General features: G+C 35.0%; 1 protein-coding gene across 1 annotated transcript in view; it reads left to right on the forward strand.

Moving 5' to 3' along the window:
* ULK2 (unc-51 like autophagy activating kinase 2) overlaps positions 1-15011 on the forward strand; it is a 101357-nt gene that overhangs the window by 6197 nt on the left and 80149 nt on the right. The window contains exons 4-5 of the mRNA XM_023529854.1: positions 11211-11243; positions 11542-11578. Of these exons, the coding sequence (XP_023385622.1) occupies positions 11211-11243; positions 11542-11578 (70 nt within the window). The remainder of the gene's footprint in view (positions 1-11210; positions 11244-11541; positions 11579-15011) is intronic.

The raw sequence follows: 15011 nt of genomic DNA on the forward strand, positions 1-15011 counted from the left end.
GATAGCTTTGCTGGGTAGATTAATATTGGTTTTGGTCCTTGCTTTTTATCACTTTGAATATTTCATTCTGATCCCTTCTGGCCTACAAAGTTTCTTTTGGGAAATCAGCTGACAGTCTTATGGAGCTCCCTTATAGGTAACTGTTTTTCTCTTACTGCCTTTAAGATTCTTTTTGTTTTTTACCTTTGGCATTTGGTGTGTCCTGGTGTGTGCCTCTTTGGGTTCCTCTTGTTTGGGACTCTGCACTTCTTGGGTTGGTATGTATTTCCTTCACCAGGTTAGGGAAATTTTCCATCATTATTTCTTCAAATAGGTTTTCCAATCCTTGTTCTCTCTTCTTGTGGTACCCCTGTGATGCAAATGTTGGTACACTTGATGTTGTCTCAGAGGTCCCTTAAACTATCCTCATTTTATAAAATTCATTTTTCTTTTTGCTGTTCTAATTGCATATTTTCTGCTGCCTTATCTTCCAAATCAGAGATTTGATCCTCTGCTTCTTCTATCTACTGTTGATTCCTTCAAGTTATCCTTCATTTTAGTTAGTATATTCTTCATTTCTGACTGGTTCTTTTTTATGATTTTCTATTTTTCTTTTTCCTGTCTCTTTGTTGAGGTTTTCACTGAGATAATCTATTTTTTCCTTAAGTTCATTGAGCATCCTTATAACCAGTGTTTTGAATTCTGCATTTGGTAGATTGCTTGTCTCCATTTTATTTAGTGGGTTTTTTTTGTTTGTTTGTTTTGTTTTGTCCTGTTCTTTCATTTGGGACATGTTTCTTTGTCTCCTCATTTTGTCTGCCTCCCCTTTTTTGTTTCTGTGTATATGCAGAACTACTGTGTCTCCTGGTCTTAGAAGAGTGGTCTTATGTAGTAGGTGTCCTGTGGGGGCTCAGTGGCACAGTCTTTCTGGTCACCTGAGCAGGGTGTTCCAGGTGTGTCCCTTGTGTGGGTTGTTTGTGCCCTCCAGTTGTACTTGAGCCTTGGTTGCTGTTTGCATGTCAGTGGGCGAGATTGACCCTCAGGCTGATTGGTTGTGAGGACTAGCTGTGACTACAGTGGAGGACCTGTTGTGCAGGGGCTGACCCTACATAGCAAGCTTCGCTTTAGTGGGGCTCTGGTGCCTGCCCAGTTTGCTCTCTGGGTGTATCGTATGTGGTGGTGGTTGGGTGGTGCTCTGATGTCTGAAACTGGCACTGGATGTGTTGGTTCTGAGGCCTCTTGAGAGAGGCTCTGTTGCAGGCCAAGGTCAACCACTACCTGTGCCCTACCCAGGGCCACTTGGTGTGAGCTACAAAGTGATCTGTGGATTCTCTTTACTTGTGCTGGATTTGCTAGTGCTTGAGAGAGGCTAAGCTGCTAACAGGCCAGCTGCTGATACTGCTGTGCTTGGGGTGCCTAACAAAAAAAAAAAAAAAAAAAAATTTTCCCTAATTATAAAAGTGATATATGTTCATAGTTAAAATAGTTAAATATTATCAAAATGAATAAATTAGAATAGAAATGGCAATTCCCAGATACAACCACTGTTTGTTATATTTCTTTTAGAGTTTTTAAAATACATATATGAATCTGTAGTCATTTTTATTTAGTTTTTTAAGCTTTTCATTGTGAGAAACTTATTAATAGCATTTTTACAGAAATGCAACTTGTTTTATTGAACTTAATGTATCTTGGATACCTTTTCATATCAGTATAGTACTGTAGAGCTAAATGATAATTTATTTACTTAAAACCTGATTGCACCCTTTTGAGATGTTTCTTATTTTTCTGCATTAGAAACTGCTGCAGAGAAAGCTGTGTACATGCATCTTTGCTTATTTGTATGAAGGTTTCTATAGAATAAATTTTTTGACATGGAATTGCTTAGTTACCATGTTGCCTTCCAGAAGGTTGTGCCAATGTATTTTGACAAATAATGACGTATGGTTTTTTTTTTCTTTTCTTGACAGTCTCGTAGGAGGAAAATAAGATATTTTAAGTTTTATTTTTTATTTCATTAATCGTTAGTGCACTGAGCATCTTCAAGTTTTATTTGCCTTTTTGTATTTCTGTGACTTTTCTGTTGCTATTCTGCGATGCTTCTTTTGTGTTCATTTTTCTTACTGACTTCTTTGTGATTAGTATTTCTTGAGACAGTTAATGAGATGTACAGGAATATAGTGGTGAACAAAATAGAAATGGTTCTTGCCCTTGTGGAACTTACAGTAGTATAATTGGGGAAGATAACATGAAGCAAATATTTAACTAATTCGAAGTGTGCACAGTGCTGTAAGGGAGAAGTATGGGAGAGACTTGGAGGAAACATAGGGGTTAGGGGAGTAGGGCAACTCTTTTTGTGCAGCTAGGGAAGACCATCTGAATAAAGGATATTTAAACAGACTTGATGGAAGAGTGAGAGAAGGCTAGGCTCTGGTAGGTAAGAGAAGAGCAAGTAAGCTTCCCAAGCAGTTGAGGCCTTCTGTGAAGATCAGACAGGAAAGATCAGAATTTGAGGAACTGGAAGAAGGCCAGTGTGATGGGAGTACGGGAGTGAGGGAGAGAGTGGGGTTAGATGATGCTGGAGAGGTTTGCATGGTCCACCTGAGATCTTTATTCTAAGGACAATGCAAAGCCATCGAAGAGTTTTGAAAATGGAAGAGTGATTTCGTGTCTGTTTTTCGAAAGATGCATATCTTTGAACATTCTGGGCATGAGATAAGTATTGTCAGTTAGGAGTACTTAACTTCATGATTGTCAGTGATATGGATAAATATCCACTTGGGAATTTTTAGAATAGTGAGAAAAAGATGATTCATTTAGTAGATGGTGCTGGCAAAACTGAGACATCTGAGAAAAATAAAGTTGGATCCCTATTTTCATCATTTTCCAAAATAATTTCCAAATGAATTAAAGGCTTACATGTACAAAGTAAACAATCTTAGAATAATATTTAGATAACTATATATAGTCCAAGAGATAGATATTTTAAATCAGGAAACTCAGAAGCTATTTTATGGCAAATAAATACCATGAACAAATTGACAGCCATAAAAATGAACAAACTTGATATATGTCATAACATATGAATCTCAAACATTATATTCAGAAAAAGAAGCCACTATATTCAGTTACTATATGATTCTATTTTTGTGACTTTAAGAAGAGACAGCTTAGCTAGGGTGATAGAAATCAGGGAAAGCAGAACATAGGTTGCCTCTTGGTAGCTGAGATTTATGGCAAAGGGTCATGATGGAACTATCTGGGTTTGTATTTTGATTATAAGGGTAGTTACATGGTTGTATACATTTGTCACAACTCAGTGAATTGTACATTTAAATCTGTGCATTTTAGCGTATGTAAATTATACCATAATAAAATGCAAAAAATTACAATTGATAAATAATATAACAAAATATTTACAACACAACAGATAACATAGTATCTAAAACATATAAACCCGGAGGCGGCTCCATAGTGTAGTGGTTAGCACTTCTGCTTTACATGCAGAAGGTCCTGGGCTCATGCCCCAGGTGGAACCACGGACCATACCCGGGGTGCGCCAGGCCCCCAGAGTGTGCCAAGCCCCGCCTAGTGCGCCGGGGGTGTCAGGCGCCAGGTGTGCTGTGAGTGTGTAGGAGGAGATGCCATGCCTTCAGAGATCTACTTATTAAGGGGAAATGGCAACATCCATAGTTCAGGGGTGAAAGTGAGGGAGGGGAGGGAATTAAAAAGGGGAAAAAATAAAACATGTAAATCCTCTTACAAATTGATAAGGAAAAGGCAACCCAAAGAGAAAGTAAGCAAAGGACATAAATGGCTGGTTATCATAAGAGAAATCAAAATGGCTAATAAATATATGAAATGATATTCATGAACAAGTAGGGAAGTATAAATTAAAGTAACAGTAAGATGTCACTTCTCTCCCTGTTTGCAAAATTGAAAAGTGCAATAATTCTAAGTGGTAGAATTGAGGAGGAGGTGTAAAATATTCTCATGTATCCCTTGTAGAAATGTGTATTAGAGTATTTGGGAATGCTGTCTGGCAATAATTTGCTTCCATACCCTGAAGAATATTTAAAACAACACATAGCAATCAAAGTAATCCTAGTAATGCAAGTCAGAGCATGTTGCTCCTCTGCTCAGACTCCTGTTGTGGCTCCCCATTTCCTTAAGTAGAAGCCAAACCGTTATCTCCAACTCCATCTCCTCTGCACCGTGCTGCTTCTGCTCCATCCACTTGGGCCTCCTTGTGGTTCCTGACGCACTCTATACTATAGTCCATTGCTCCCTTTTTCCTTTTGTCTGGGATCTTCCTCTTCCAAGTGCAGATGTATCTATAGCTCTGTAGAATATGCAGATATAGTCCGATCTTCTTTAGGTTTTTACTCAAACATTGTTTTCATTGAAGCTTTCTTTAGCCACTCTAAATAAAATTGCAGCCCCTTCACCCACACAATCCTCCTTCCCTACTTTTTTTTTTTAAAGCACTTTATAACCTTCTAACATACTCTATATACTTGTTCGTTGTCTTTCACCTGAACTGTCTCTCTTAGAATGTAAGCTTTAAGAGAACAGGGCATTTAACTCTTTTGGTTTATTGCTATATCCTCAATGCCTAGGATAATGTCTTATATATATAGCAGGTAGTTAAAAAATATTTGAATGAAGAGAAATACCTGTTGACGTTAGGAGAAATACATACCCTTTTTACTAAGCAACCCAGATTCCTGGCATCTATCTCATAGCCATAGAAGCATGAGAATTGAGATATCTGGTCACTGTAGCATTGCTTACAGTGGGCAAAACTGAAAAGAAGTTGATGCTTCTTAGTAAAAGAATGATTCAATAAGCAGTGAAATAATCAGTTATTAAAAAGTTACATATATACAGTTGACCGGGAGGGATTTCCATGATGTATTATTGAGTGAGGAAAACAAAATTCAGACATTTCTTTATTATATCCCATTTTTTTCAAAATAAAATGTATGTGTGTTTAACTTATGATTGTATGAGCAGGAAAAGGGTATGGAAGGATACATACCTGGACAGATTGGCCAGATGTAAACATTGGCCTCTTGGAGAGGTGAAGAGAAGCAAAAAGGTGGAAATGGATTATATTAAAATAAAAAAACTCAGCAAGTACATGCTTCCTTTGGGTATGAGCGTGTGTATAGATGCATGAAAGCATGATTGCTAATGTTAATATGGCTTTCTTTCAGATGGTGAGATAAAGTTGATTTTTAAAACTTCTTTCAAATTTTATGTATCTTAAGTTTTTGCAATAAGAATTTTTAATAAGAAATAAAGTAATTTTCTTTTTTGGGGGGGGTGGGAAGAGTGCCCACTTTTGCTTTCTTTCTATAATCATTGGGTAATTTTCTGATTATGAATTAGCGTTGCTGATACTTTTATGCCAGTAAGGGAGTACATATATCTGAGTCTTATACTTAACCGTTGTAGTTAGAGAAAGGAATATTCTCCATTATAAATTAATTGGCATAGGAGTTTATTTGAATACATAAAACACCTGCTACTCTGTGGAGAATGGGCAGGAGTGGATTTGGGGCCACCATGTAGGAAGTGTTTGGGTGGGTGATGGTACCAGTGGAAATGGAAAGGCCTGGACAGATTGGCGAGATGTTTAGAAGACTGAGTTTATAAACTCTGATACTTAGGCTATGGGAGGTCAAAAAGTGCAAGTCAGAGTTGATATCTCTTTGTACTGAAATGATTTCTCCAATTTTTTTTCTCTTTCTTTTTGGTTTTATTTTAGCCCCTTTTTGATAGAAGGAAGTTCTTACATAGTGAAATTTATCTGCTCTTTCATAACCTCTAGGTTTCATGTCATGTTAGGGATTCTCCATCTTGAGATTATAAAAATGATCCCCCATGTTTTCTTATAGTATTTATGGTTTAATTTTTTTATATTTACATGTTTGATCTCTGGAATTTATTTATGTGCAAAAGAGTGATAGAGTGAATTCACTAATTTTCCAGAAAATTATCCCAAACTTTTACCTGTTTTTGACTATTACTGTAAAAGAGGATTATATCTTCTGTAGGACTGTTAAAAAGAGTTAGGACTTAAGCAATTTGAAGAATTATGGGTAAATCAGGTTCAGATTAGGTGGGTACTTAGTTATCAATTTATGTTTTTTCCCAGTACTACCAGGCAATTAACCTAATTCTGACACTACGTACCTGGAGTTAGTAGCATCAGATCACACAGGTTAAGGGCCCAGTCCCACAAGACTGCCACTGCATTCCTTTGAGACACTGATTGAAAGTTCAGGTTGTTACCGGCAGGATCTGCTAAAGCTAGGCCTGCACATACCCTGTGATCCAGAAATTCCTGCTTCTGACCAACTTGCATTAAGGAGGTTCCCAGGACCATCTCTTTGGGTTCAATTAATTTGCTAGAGCAGCTGACAGAACTCAGAGAAACATATTATTTACGAGATTACCCATTTACTATAAAAGGATGTAACTCAGGAACTGCCAGATGGAAGACATGCATAGGGCAAGGTATGCTTGCTCTTTGGGCATGCCGCTCTCATTGGTCCTCCATATGTTCACTAAACCTGAAAGCTCTTGGAAGCCTCTTCTTTTGGGCATTTATGGAGGCTTTATCATATAGGCACTGTTGATTAAATCATTGGCCATTGGTGATTGGACTCAATCTCTAGCCTTCTCTGCTTTCCATAGTCAGGGGTGGGATTGAAAGTTCTAACCCTCTAATCTTGAGGTTGGTTCAGGCAACCAGTTTACCCCCTTCCTCCCCTACCCCTGTCCTTAGCTTTTCAAAACTTGTTATTAACATAATAAAAGACTTTTATTGCTCTCATCTCTTAGGAAATTCCTTTTAGGAGCCCTGTGCCAGGAACAGCTTTGTGGACCAAATACATATTTCTTATTATAAATAACAACATCACAAAAGTTTTGAATATTTTTGAAACCTTTAGTGTAGTTAGTATTATTAAGATGCAGGTTAAGGAAAAGGGTTTTCTACAAACCTATATTGGTTTGTGTCAGGTCAGTAAGCAAGAACTGGCTTTCGTACATTGTATTTTGCATCATCTAAGAGGAAGAGTCCTGGATGGAAATAAGGAAACCTGAGTACTGTTTTTATATCAAACTCAATTTAGGATGTTGAGCAAACCACTTCTTTTTCATTTTTAATATCACCCCCTAAGAAAAGTGGGGATAGCAATCCAACCTTGTTTACTCATAGGATGCTATGAGGCTGTCTATAGTACCAGGTAACCCCAAGGGGACTGCTAAAATGGTGTTTCTTTCCTTTTTTCCTATGAGGTAACCCATAGGAGTCACATGAGGTGTAGAGAATGAATTAGGAAAAGTAGAAAAATGTGAGGTATGGGTCTTAGGAGCCACAAATATTTCTTTGAATACTTCTCTTGCCATTTATTCGCTGTTTAATTTTTACTTTATAGTTCTCCACTTCTGTATCTTTGAGTTCCGTTGGAGAAAACCATCTGCTCAAGCTACCAAACTTTTAAAATTCACTTTATTGTTATTATTTTTTAAATTACAAAAATAATAGGCCCTCAGTGGGAATATGATTCAAGTGGTCTAGCAATATATAAAATATAAGAGATGTCCTCTTCTCATACCTCTTTTTTGCTTTTCCGGAGGAAACCACTGTTGTGTTCCCCCCACCCCAATGCCTCCTGGAATTAAGAGGCTAGGTAGAAGCAATAAATATTCCTTGTTGTTGTGGTTTTTCCTTCGGTTTTCCTTCTTTCACTGTTCCTCCTTGTTGAAATTGGTCTTAAAAGAGATAATCATTAGGAGAGGAATTTCTGGTTCATGGGGTATGTGCAGGCCCAGCTTTAGTAAATACTGCCAGTATATCGGTTTACATTCCCACCAAGTGATTGATAGTTCCAGTTTTTTCACATCTTTGCCAAAACTTGACAATGTTAGTCATTCTGGTGAAGTATCTTATTATGATTTTAATTAGTGTTTTCCTCATGACTGCTGATTTGAACATCTTTTGTAAGTTTATTGGTCATTTAAATGTCTTCTTTTTGAAATTCCTCTGTATGTCTCTTGCCTGTTTTTCTGTTGGGTTGTCTTTTTGTTATTAATTTGTTGAGAGCTCTTTATGTATTGTGGATATGAGTTCTTTGTCAGATATATGTGTTGTAAATGACTTACCCATGCTGTGACTTGCCTTTTACTATCTTAATGGTTTATTTTGATGAATAGAAATTCTTAACTTTAATGTAGTCCAGTTTGTTTCTTTTGTATTTAGTGCCTTTGTGTCATACTTAAGAAAACGTTGCCTATACCAGGATCATGAAGATATTCTCTTATGTTTTTTTTTCCCAGAGCCATTAATTTATCTTTCACATTTAACTTTGTAATCTACCTGGAAATGATTTTTGTGTGTGGCATAGGGTAGATTCAAGATTCATTTACTTTTACAAATGGATAGCCAATTGATCCATTTACTGACCAGGCCCTTTTGTACTGTAGTGTCTGTTTTGTCACAAATTAGTAACCACATATGTGTGGGCCTGTTTCTAGGATCTCTTTTCTGTCTCCTTAGCCTTTACCTAGCTGTTTTTCTTACTGTAGTTTTATAGTAAGTCTTGCTACCTAGTAGTATAAGTTTTCCAAGTTTTTTTTTTTCTAGATTATATTTAGTTATTCTTGGCCTTTTGCATTTCCATATAATTTTAGAATTAGCTTGTCATTTTCCACACATGCACAAAACCTTCTTGGATTTTGATTTGGATTACACTGAAATTTAGGAAGAATTTCTTTGTGGAAAAGTTTTAAATTATAATTCAGTTTCTTTAATGGATATGGGCCTTTTTAAATTTTCTATTTCTTGTCAGTTTTAATAAGTTGTGTTTTTCCTCAAATTGTTTTTCAGTTTGTTCATTTCATCTAAATCTTGGGATATTAGCATAAAGTCGTTCATAATAATATCCTTTTTTTTCTTTTTGGAGATTTGTTAAGGAGTTTGAGTAGGGAAATGATACAGTGAAATTCATTATGTTTAATTTTGTTGATGGATGCACTGGGGAGTAGTTGAGGATTTCTTATTATTAGGAAAGGAGGGTAAATATGTGTTCAGCTTTGAAAAACCCTTGGTGGTCTGGCTCACAGGTTATACTGGCCTTATTTCTCAGCCTTTCTGACCTGACAAGTATCTCTTTAAGTTCTTTCCTGGTGCCAATTGAGTTTCAATTTGTTTATAGGTAATTTGATTGGTTTTGTTTAAGACAGTGGACATCATTTCTCTTTCCATCTTATTATGAGTAAATAATTGATAAGAGAAAACTAAGTGGTTGTGTATACTCCTCAAATTCCGAATACGAAAATAGGAATTTGACTTCTTCATGTTGAATGAACAGAAGTTCTTTATGTCTGTTTAGCCTCTCCTTAGAAATTCCTCGCTCTTTTTTCTCTTCAGTAGTTAGAATATGGTGCTATTATATGATTAAATAATGCTGATTCGAGATGATATTTTTGCACTTTATACTTAAGAAATTTTTTGATTTACATGTTTAATGATTTCTTAGCACTTTTAGGGATGATACAGTAGTTCAGTCTGCATTTGATCAGGTTTTGTGATTAAGACTAGATAATTTCACTTTTAGAAATGTATTTTTGTTTTTATTTATGATAAAAGAAAATAAGTATTTATCTCTTACATACTTGTTCTCCTAGCTTGCTGGGAGCTGACTGTTCTCTCCCTCCTTTCTGATTTCTCATGGAGTGCTACTGCTAGGGAAGCCAGGCATTTGTTTTAGTCTTGCATCCTGGCTCTTAATTCTGTGATTCGGCTTGGGCAGGACTGTGGCTCCTTGCTCCTTAACAGAGAACTATAGTCATCACCATTCTTCTTAACCTCTACATACCTTTGGGAGGCAGGGGTCAAAGAACTGGGCATGATGTATTTTAATTTTTTATCTAGTCCTCTGGAGAAATAAGTGAAGTAAATCATCCTAAGTCACTGAGTTTCTTGCAGGACATAATTTGATTCAGGTCTTGACTATGGCATTCAGACCCTTGGTGAACATGGTGAAACCACTCTGTGGCAGCCTCGTGTTGCTCATTGCACAGAAGTGTTCTAACTACCTGTTGTTAGGCACCAGTTTTTATTTCTAATCTGTGTGAACTGATACTTTTATAAAATCCAATAAAAATGAATTATTATGAAAATGAAATAAAAACTACCTCCAAACAGACATCTAAAGTTTTTATTATTAGGTTCAGCAGACATAAAATTTTTTATTAAATTACTTTAAACCTTTAAAAATGCTAATGTTTAATTTCTGTAATTATTTCATTCTTAGCCAGTACTAAATGATTTGCTGACTGGCGCTGGCCTTGAACCTCACTCTGACTAGTGCTGCCCTAGACCTGCCCCCTTTCTGCCCTACTCCTTTTGTTTTCCCATAGAACACCTTATTCTTGAATTTAGGACCTTGGGGAAGCCCAGTGCTACTTGGAAGGGCTCTCGAATCACATTTGAACACTGGCTCAAGTTAAACTGTAGAGAAGTCCACTTTAAAATTTAATCAACATTATAAAATTGTAATTGATGAATCAGCAAATAAGTCTTTGAATTACTTATCCAGGCAACATAACTAGAGCTATATGAATTTGAGAGACTTGGCAAAACTTCTCAAATCAGTACCTTGAAATCAGTTTGTTACCAAGATATGATAAAATGTCTTCAAGAGAATTGCCAATAATTCTCAGATAATGTATTGCCTGCAAATAATCATTTTTAAAAACCAGGAAAACAAAAAACTAAGCATCCTAGATTGTATATTCTAGCAATCAGATTGTGCATTTGTTACTAGAGGGGATTATCAAGTCATTGCTCCAGATCAAACTTCCAAAGTAGATGTGCTTCCCTGAGGACTGGAGAATCCTTCTTTTTTTTCAAAAGTGGTAAATTTATAATAACCATAACCATAACCGAAAGATGAATCTTTCTTTAGTTCTTTCCATGAACAGAATTAAACTTCTTTATGACTATATTAGTATCATTAAAACTTGATTTGACTTTGAAGCTGAACTGCTTAAATCATTGTGTTGGAGATTTAAAATTACACTTGCTAATGGATTTTGTGATTTCTTTTTATTTGTTTAGTAATTAACAAATATAGTATTTTTATTAACATTTTTAAAATTTGTGCTTACTTTTTTCTTTAATCTAAATGATATTTAATCTGTTTACTTTTCAGGAATTGCCCAACTCTGTCTTTCTGGTGATGGAGGTAGGTAGTTTACAAGCTTCTGTTTAATTTATTCCAAATTCCTTTTGATTACTATGTACTTTAAAATGGAGAGTAGATAATTATTTGAAATTTCTAATAAAATTAATTCAGTGATTTAGATTCTACTTCATAAGAAATATAAAATTAAAAGTTTTGATTCTGTAACTCTTATAATGTTTTTCAGATTAGATTTATTTTATACACAAATGAATTTTTAATTAAAATTAAATGATAATGGATTGAATTTATCTTGAATCGATGTTCTTATTTTAATTAATATTTTTTTTTTATATATCAGTATTGCAATGGTGGAGACCTGGCAGATTATTTGCAAGGTAATTTTTTGTGTGTCAGTGTTAATAAAGTTAGTACTGTAATCTGTTTAATTCTGAGAGTTATTTCTGAAATATACTACCCTTGTTTTCTGTACTTAAATGGAAACATTCAATAAATATTTGTGTACTTGTTTAATTGTGGTCACTTTGCCAACTGTTTTTTGTTGTGGTTTTGTTCCTAAAGTTTACTTGTGTTTAAGTATTTACTTTATGTGTGCCTCTCTCTGACAGTGTTTGAGAGATGGGTCCTCTTCCCAAGAGAGAAAAAATAAAATATAATTTCTCTTCTTCAAAAGACTCTCTTGGGTTGCCATCAGTAGACCTTTAGCCCCTATCATTTCTTTAAAAAAAAAAAAAAAAGTAATGGGAGAGCATTTTAGATCTTATTTCCCAGCATATGCCATCAGTTTGGCTGAAATAAACTCTTTTAAAAATTTTTTAAAAATTATGATGGAAGAATGTATCCAGTAATGTTGATTAGTGTGAATGTTTCTTGTAAATTAAAACAGTTATAAGAGATTCAAGGTAACATCGAAATTTTTTCTTGGTACAGAGATAAGATTTTAGTTTTAGATGATACTTGAAATACTGTATCCAAAATATGTACATGTAGGATAATAATAAGCATTCAGGTCAAATTGTGTTTGTTCCTAAAATGTATTTTTTAATGATGTTAGATGAAGTCAGCATCTACTTGTTAACTCCTTAAAGATGCAAGGAATATATGCAAAAAAGATAATAAAAGACTCATAACTCAGCCTATAAATGGATCATGGCAATGATGGTAAAAATATCAATATCAATAGATACACTCACAAAAGGTATGGACAGTTAATAAAAGAGAAGCAACCTATTAAAAATGTTTTACTTCACCTAGTAATCAGGGAGTGTAATTAAAAATGAGAATTAAAAAAGTTTTATATTTGCCGACATTCAAAAGTTGTGTAGAGAATAATATAAAGAACTTTGGTATTACTCCCCCCACCATAAAAAAAAAAAGAAATTATAAATACAACTCTCTGTGAGCTCTTCTGTAGTCCCACTCTTACCCTCTTAGAGACAACCATTATCCTGAATTCGGTAGTTCAATCCACATGTGTTTTTGTATTTTTCCCAACTAAAATTCTTTTTCCAAAAGAATAAGTCAATTTGGTAAAATATTTTATTCAAAATGTCACTAATCGATAAAAATGCAGTGAAATGGGCACTTTTCATTCACTACTGGTGGAAAGGAGTTGAAGTTAGACGATTCCTTACTTCCACGTTCTCGGTCTGTGAATATTCAGTTCCTTGGCATTCTTAGTGATCCAGATAAAAGTACTTTTCCACTGGGATCAGAATGAGTGGCACTTATCAGTTTAGAGCCCTCATTACAATAGCAGTTCCTTCATTAGAAGTTCTAGGCGCTGTTACTGATGTAGCTGATTTACATTAGCTTTGACAGTGGTTGCGTCTATGATGTTAGACTCTGTATATAATATTCCAGAGCAGTAGTATTAGAATAGAAGACCAAAGAGTGAAGAGCTTACTCGAAGGTCGGAGTCAGACAGAACAGCTGATTTGAAACAGCTACACTGTTTACATAACTTAATTGCTGTGTGATTTTGGTCACGTTATTTAACCTCCCAAGTTCTAAGTACTTTTGCCATCATAAGTATCTTTGCTGGTAGTGTTTTCACCCACTAATTGGTTGTAAGGCGATTTGCCATGAAAAAGATAAAATCATGACAAGTAAAAGACATTAAAAAGGATATAACGAAACATGAAAAAATACATAACAAAATTAACACTATCGCAAAATAGAAAATATCCAAATATATTTAAAATGTATGTAGATTCATGGCAATACTGTACAAATAACTGATTTTGTGGGTTGTAATAAACACTTATATTTATTCTGTGAGAAATGTGGGTTCAACTAATTTTGTGCCCTCATAGAGGGCCCTTGGCCTCCCTATCTCCTCTCAATGTAGCACACTTTCAAAATAAGAAACCAACTTCTGGGGCAAATCATCATCATCTGAAAGAAATGGTCACTATTTTAAGACTACCACCACATCTACTTGTTACTATATAGACCATCATGAGGGTTAGCTAACATTTATTTATATACGCTATAAAAATATGAGTAACTGCAAGAACTTCATCAATGGAGCAGTGAAACCAAACAATGACAACAACAACAAACAAACAGTCAACCAGTAATTTTATAGTTTTTACAGCAAAATTGCCTTGCAGGTGACCAGTAATGTGGCAAAAATGCTTGTGGCAAATGTATATCACAGAGATGCTGTGGCAAAAATACCTGACATGGTGTGCCACAGTTTTTATAATTGAAAACATTTGAAAAAAGACTTAAATTTGTCCTGATCTTGTCTGATCTCAGAAGCTTATCAGGGTTGGGCCTGGTTAGTACTTAGATGGGAGACCACCTAGGAAGACCAGGCGCTGTAGGTGTTAAAATAAATAAATAAAAATAAGGGATTGTAAGCTGACAAGGTCCTTGCACTCTGTGAGGTCAACCAAGGGTTGCCTTGCCTAAAAAAATAAATGACAAATAAATAAATAAATTCGATGCTCAAGGAACTAGATATCTAGAGTTGTACTATCCAGTATGGTGGCCACTGACCGCATAGGGCTATTGAGCTTTAGAAATGTGGCTAGTCTGAAGTGAGATATGCTATAATGTAAAAAACACATTGGATTTTGAACACTTCATAGGAAGAAAAGAATGATTATATTTCATTGGGTTTTCATATTGGTTATAAGTTGAAATGATAATATTTTAGATGTATTAGGTTAAAAATGTACTATTTCACCTATTTTTTTCACTTTTTAAAACATAGCTACTAGAAACTTTAAAGTTACGTATGTGGCTCACATTATATTTCTGCTCTAGAAGATCTGGAATGTCAAAAAAGTCTGGAAGGTCCAATGCCATTATTTCACAACACAGTTATTTTAGTCCTTTTATTTGTTTTGATAAACAAAGTGCCTTTTACATTTTCAAAAGATAGAAAACAAATTGCAAATTTAAAATAAAACAAATTCTAAATTACTAAGTTGTACTTTTACATTAATTCTAGCAGGATACATTAAGTGTGGCAGCTACAACTGAGCCTACTTTCTAAGGGCTAACTTGTTTAAGAATTCATTCGTTTGAAAGAGTTTTCATGTTGGAAATGCCTTTAAAATACAGTTGACCCTTGAACAACATGTGTTTGAACTTGCATGGGTCCACTTATATATGGATTTTCTTCAATAAAAACAGTCGGCCTTCTGTGTCTCAGTTTCATGTATGCAGATTCAACCAACCATAGACTGAAACTATTTTCAGACCAAGGTTGGGAATCCGCATATGCAGAGGGCTGACTGTATGTGTTGATCTACACCATTTTACATAAGAGACTTGAGCAACCTCAAATTTTGATAT

This window comes from Pteropus vampyrus, unplaced genomic scaffold (genome assembly GCF_000151845.1).
Source record: "Pteropus vampyrus isolate Shadow unplaced genomic scaffold, Pvam_2.0 Scaffold44, whole genome shotgun sequence".
Classification (NCBI taxonomy): Eukaryota; Metazoa; Chordata; class Mammalia; order Chiroptera; family Pteropodidae; genus Pteropus; species Pteropus vampyrus.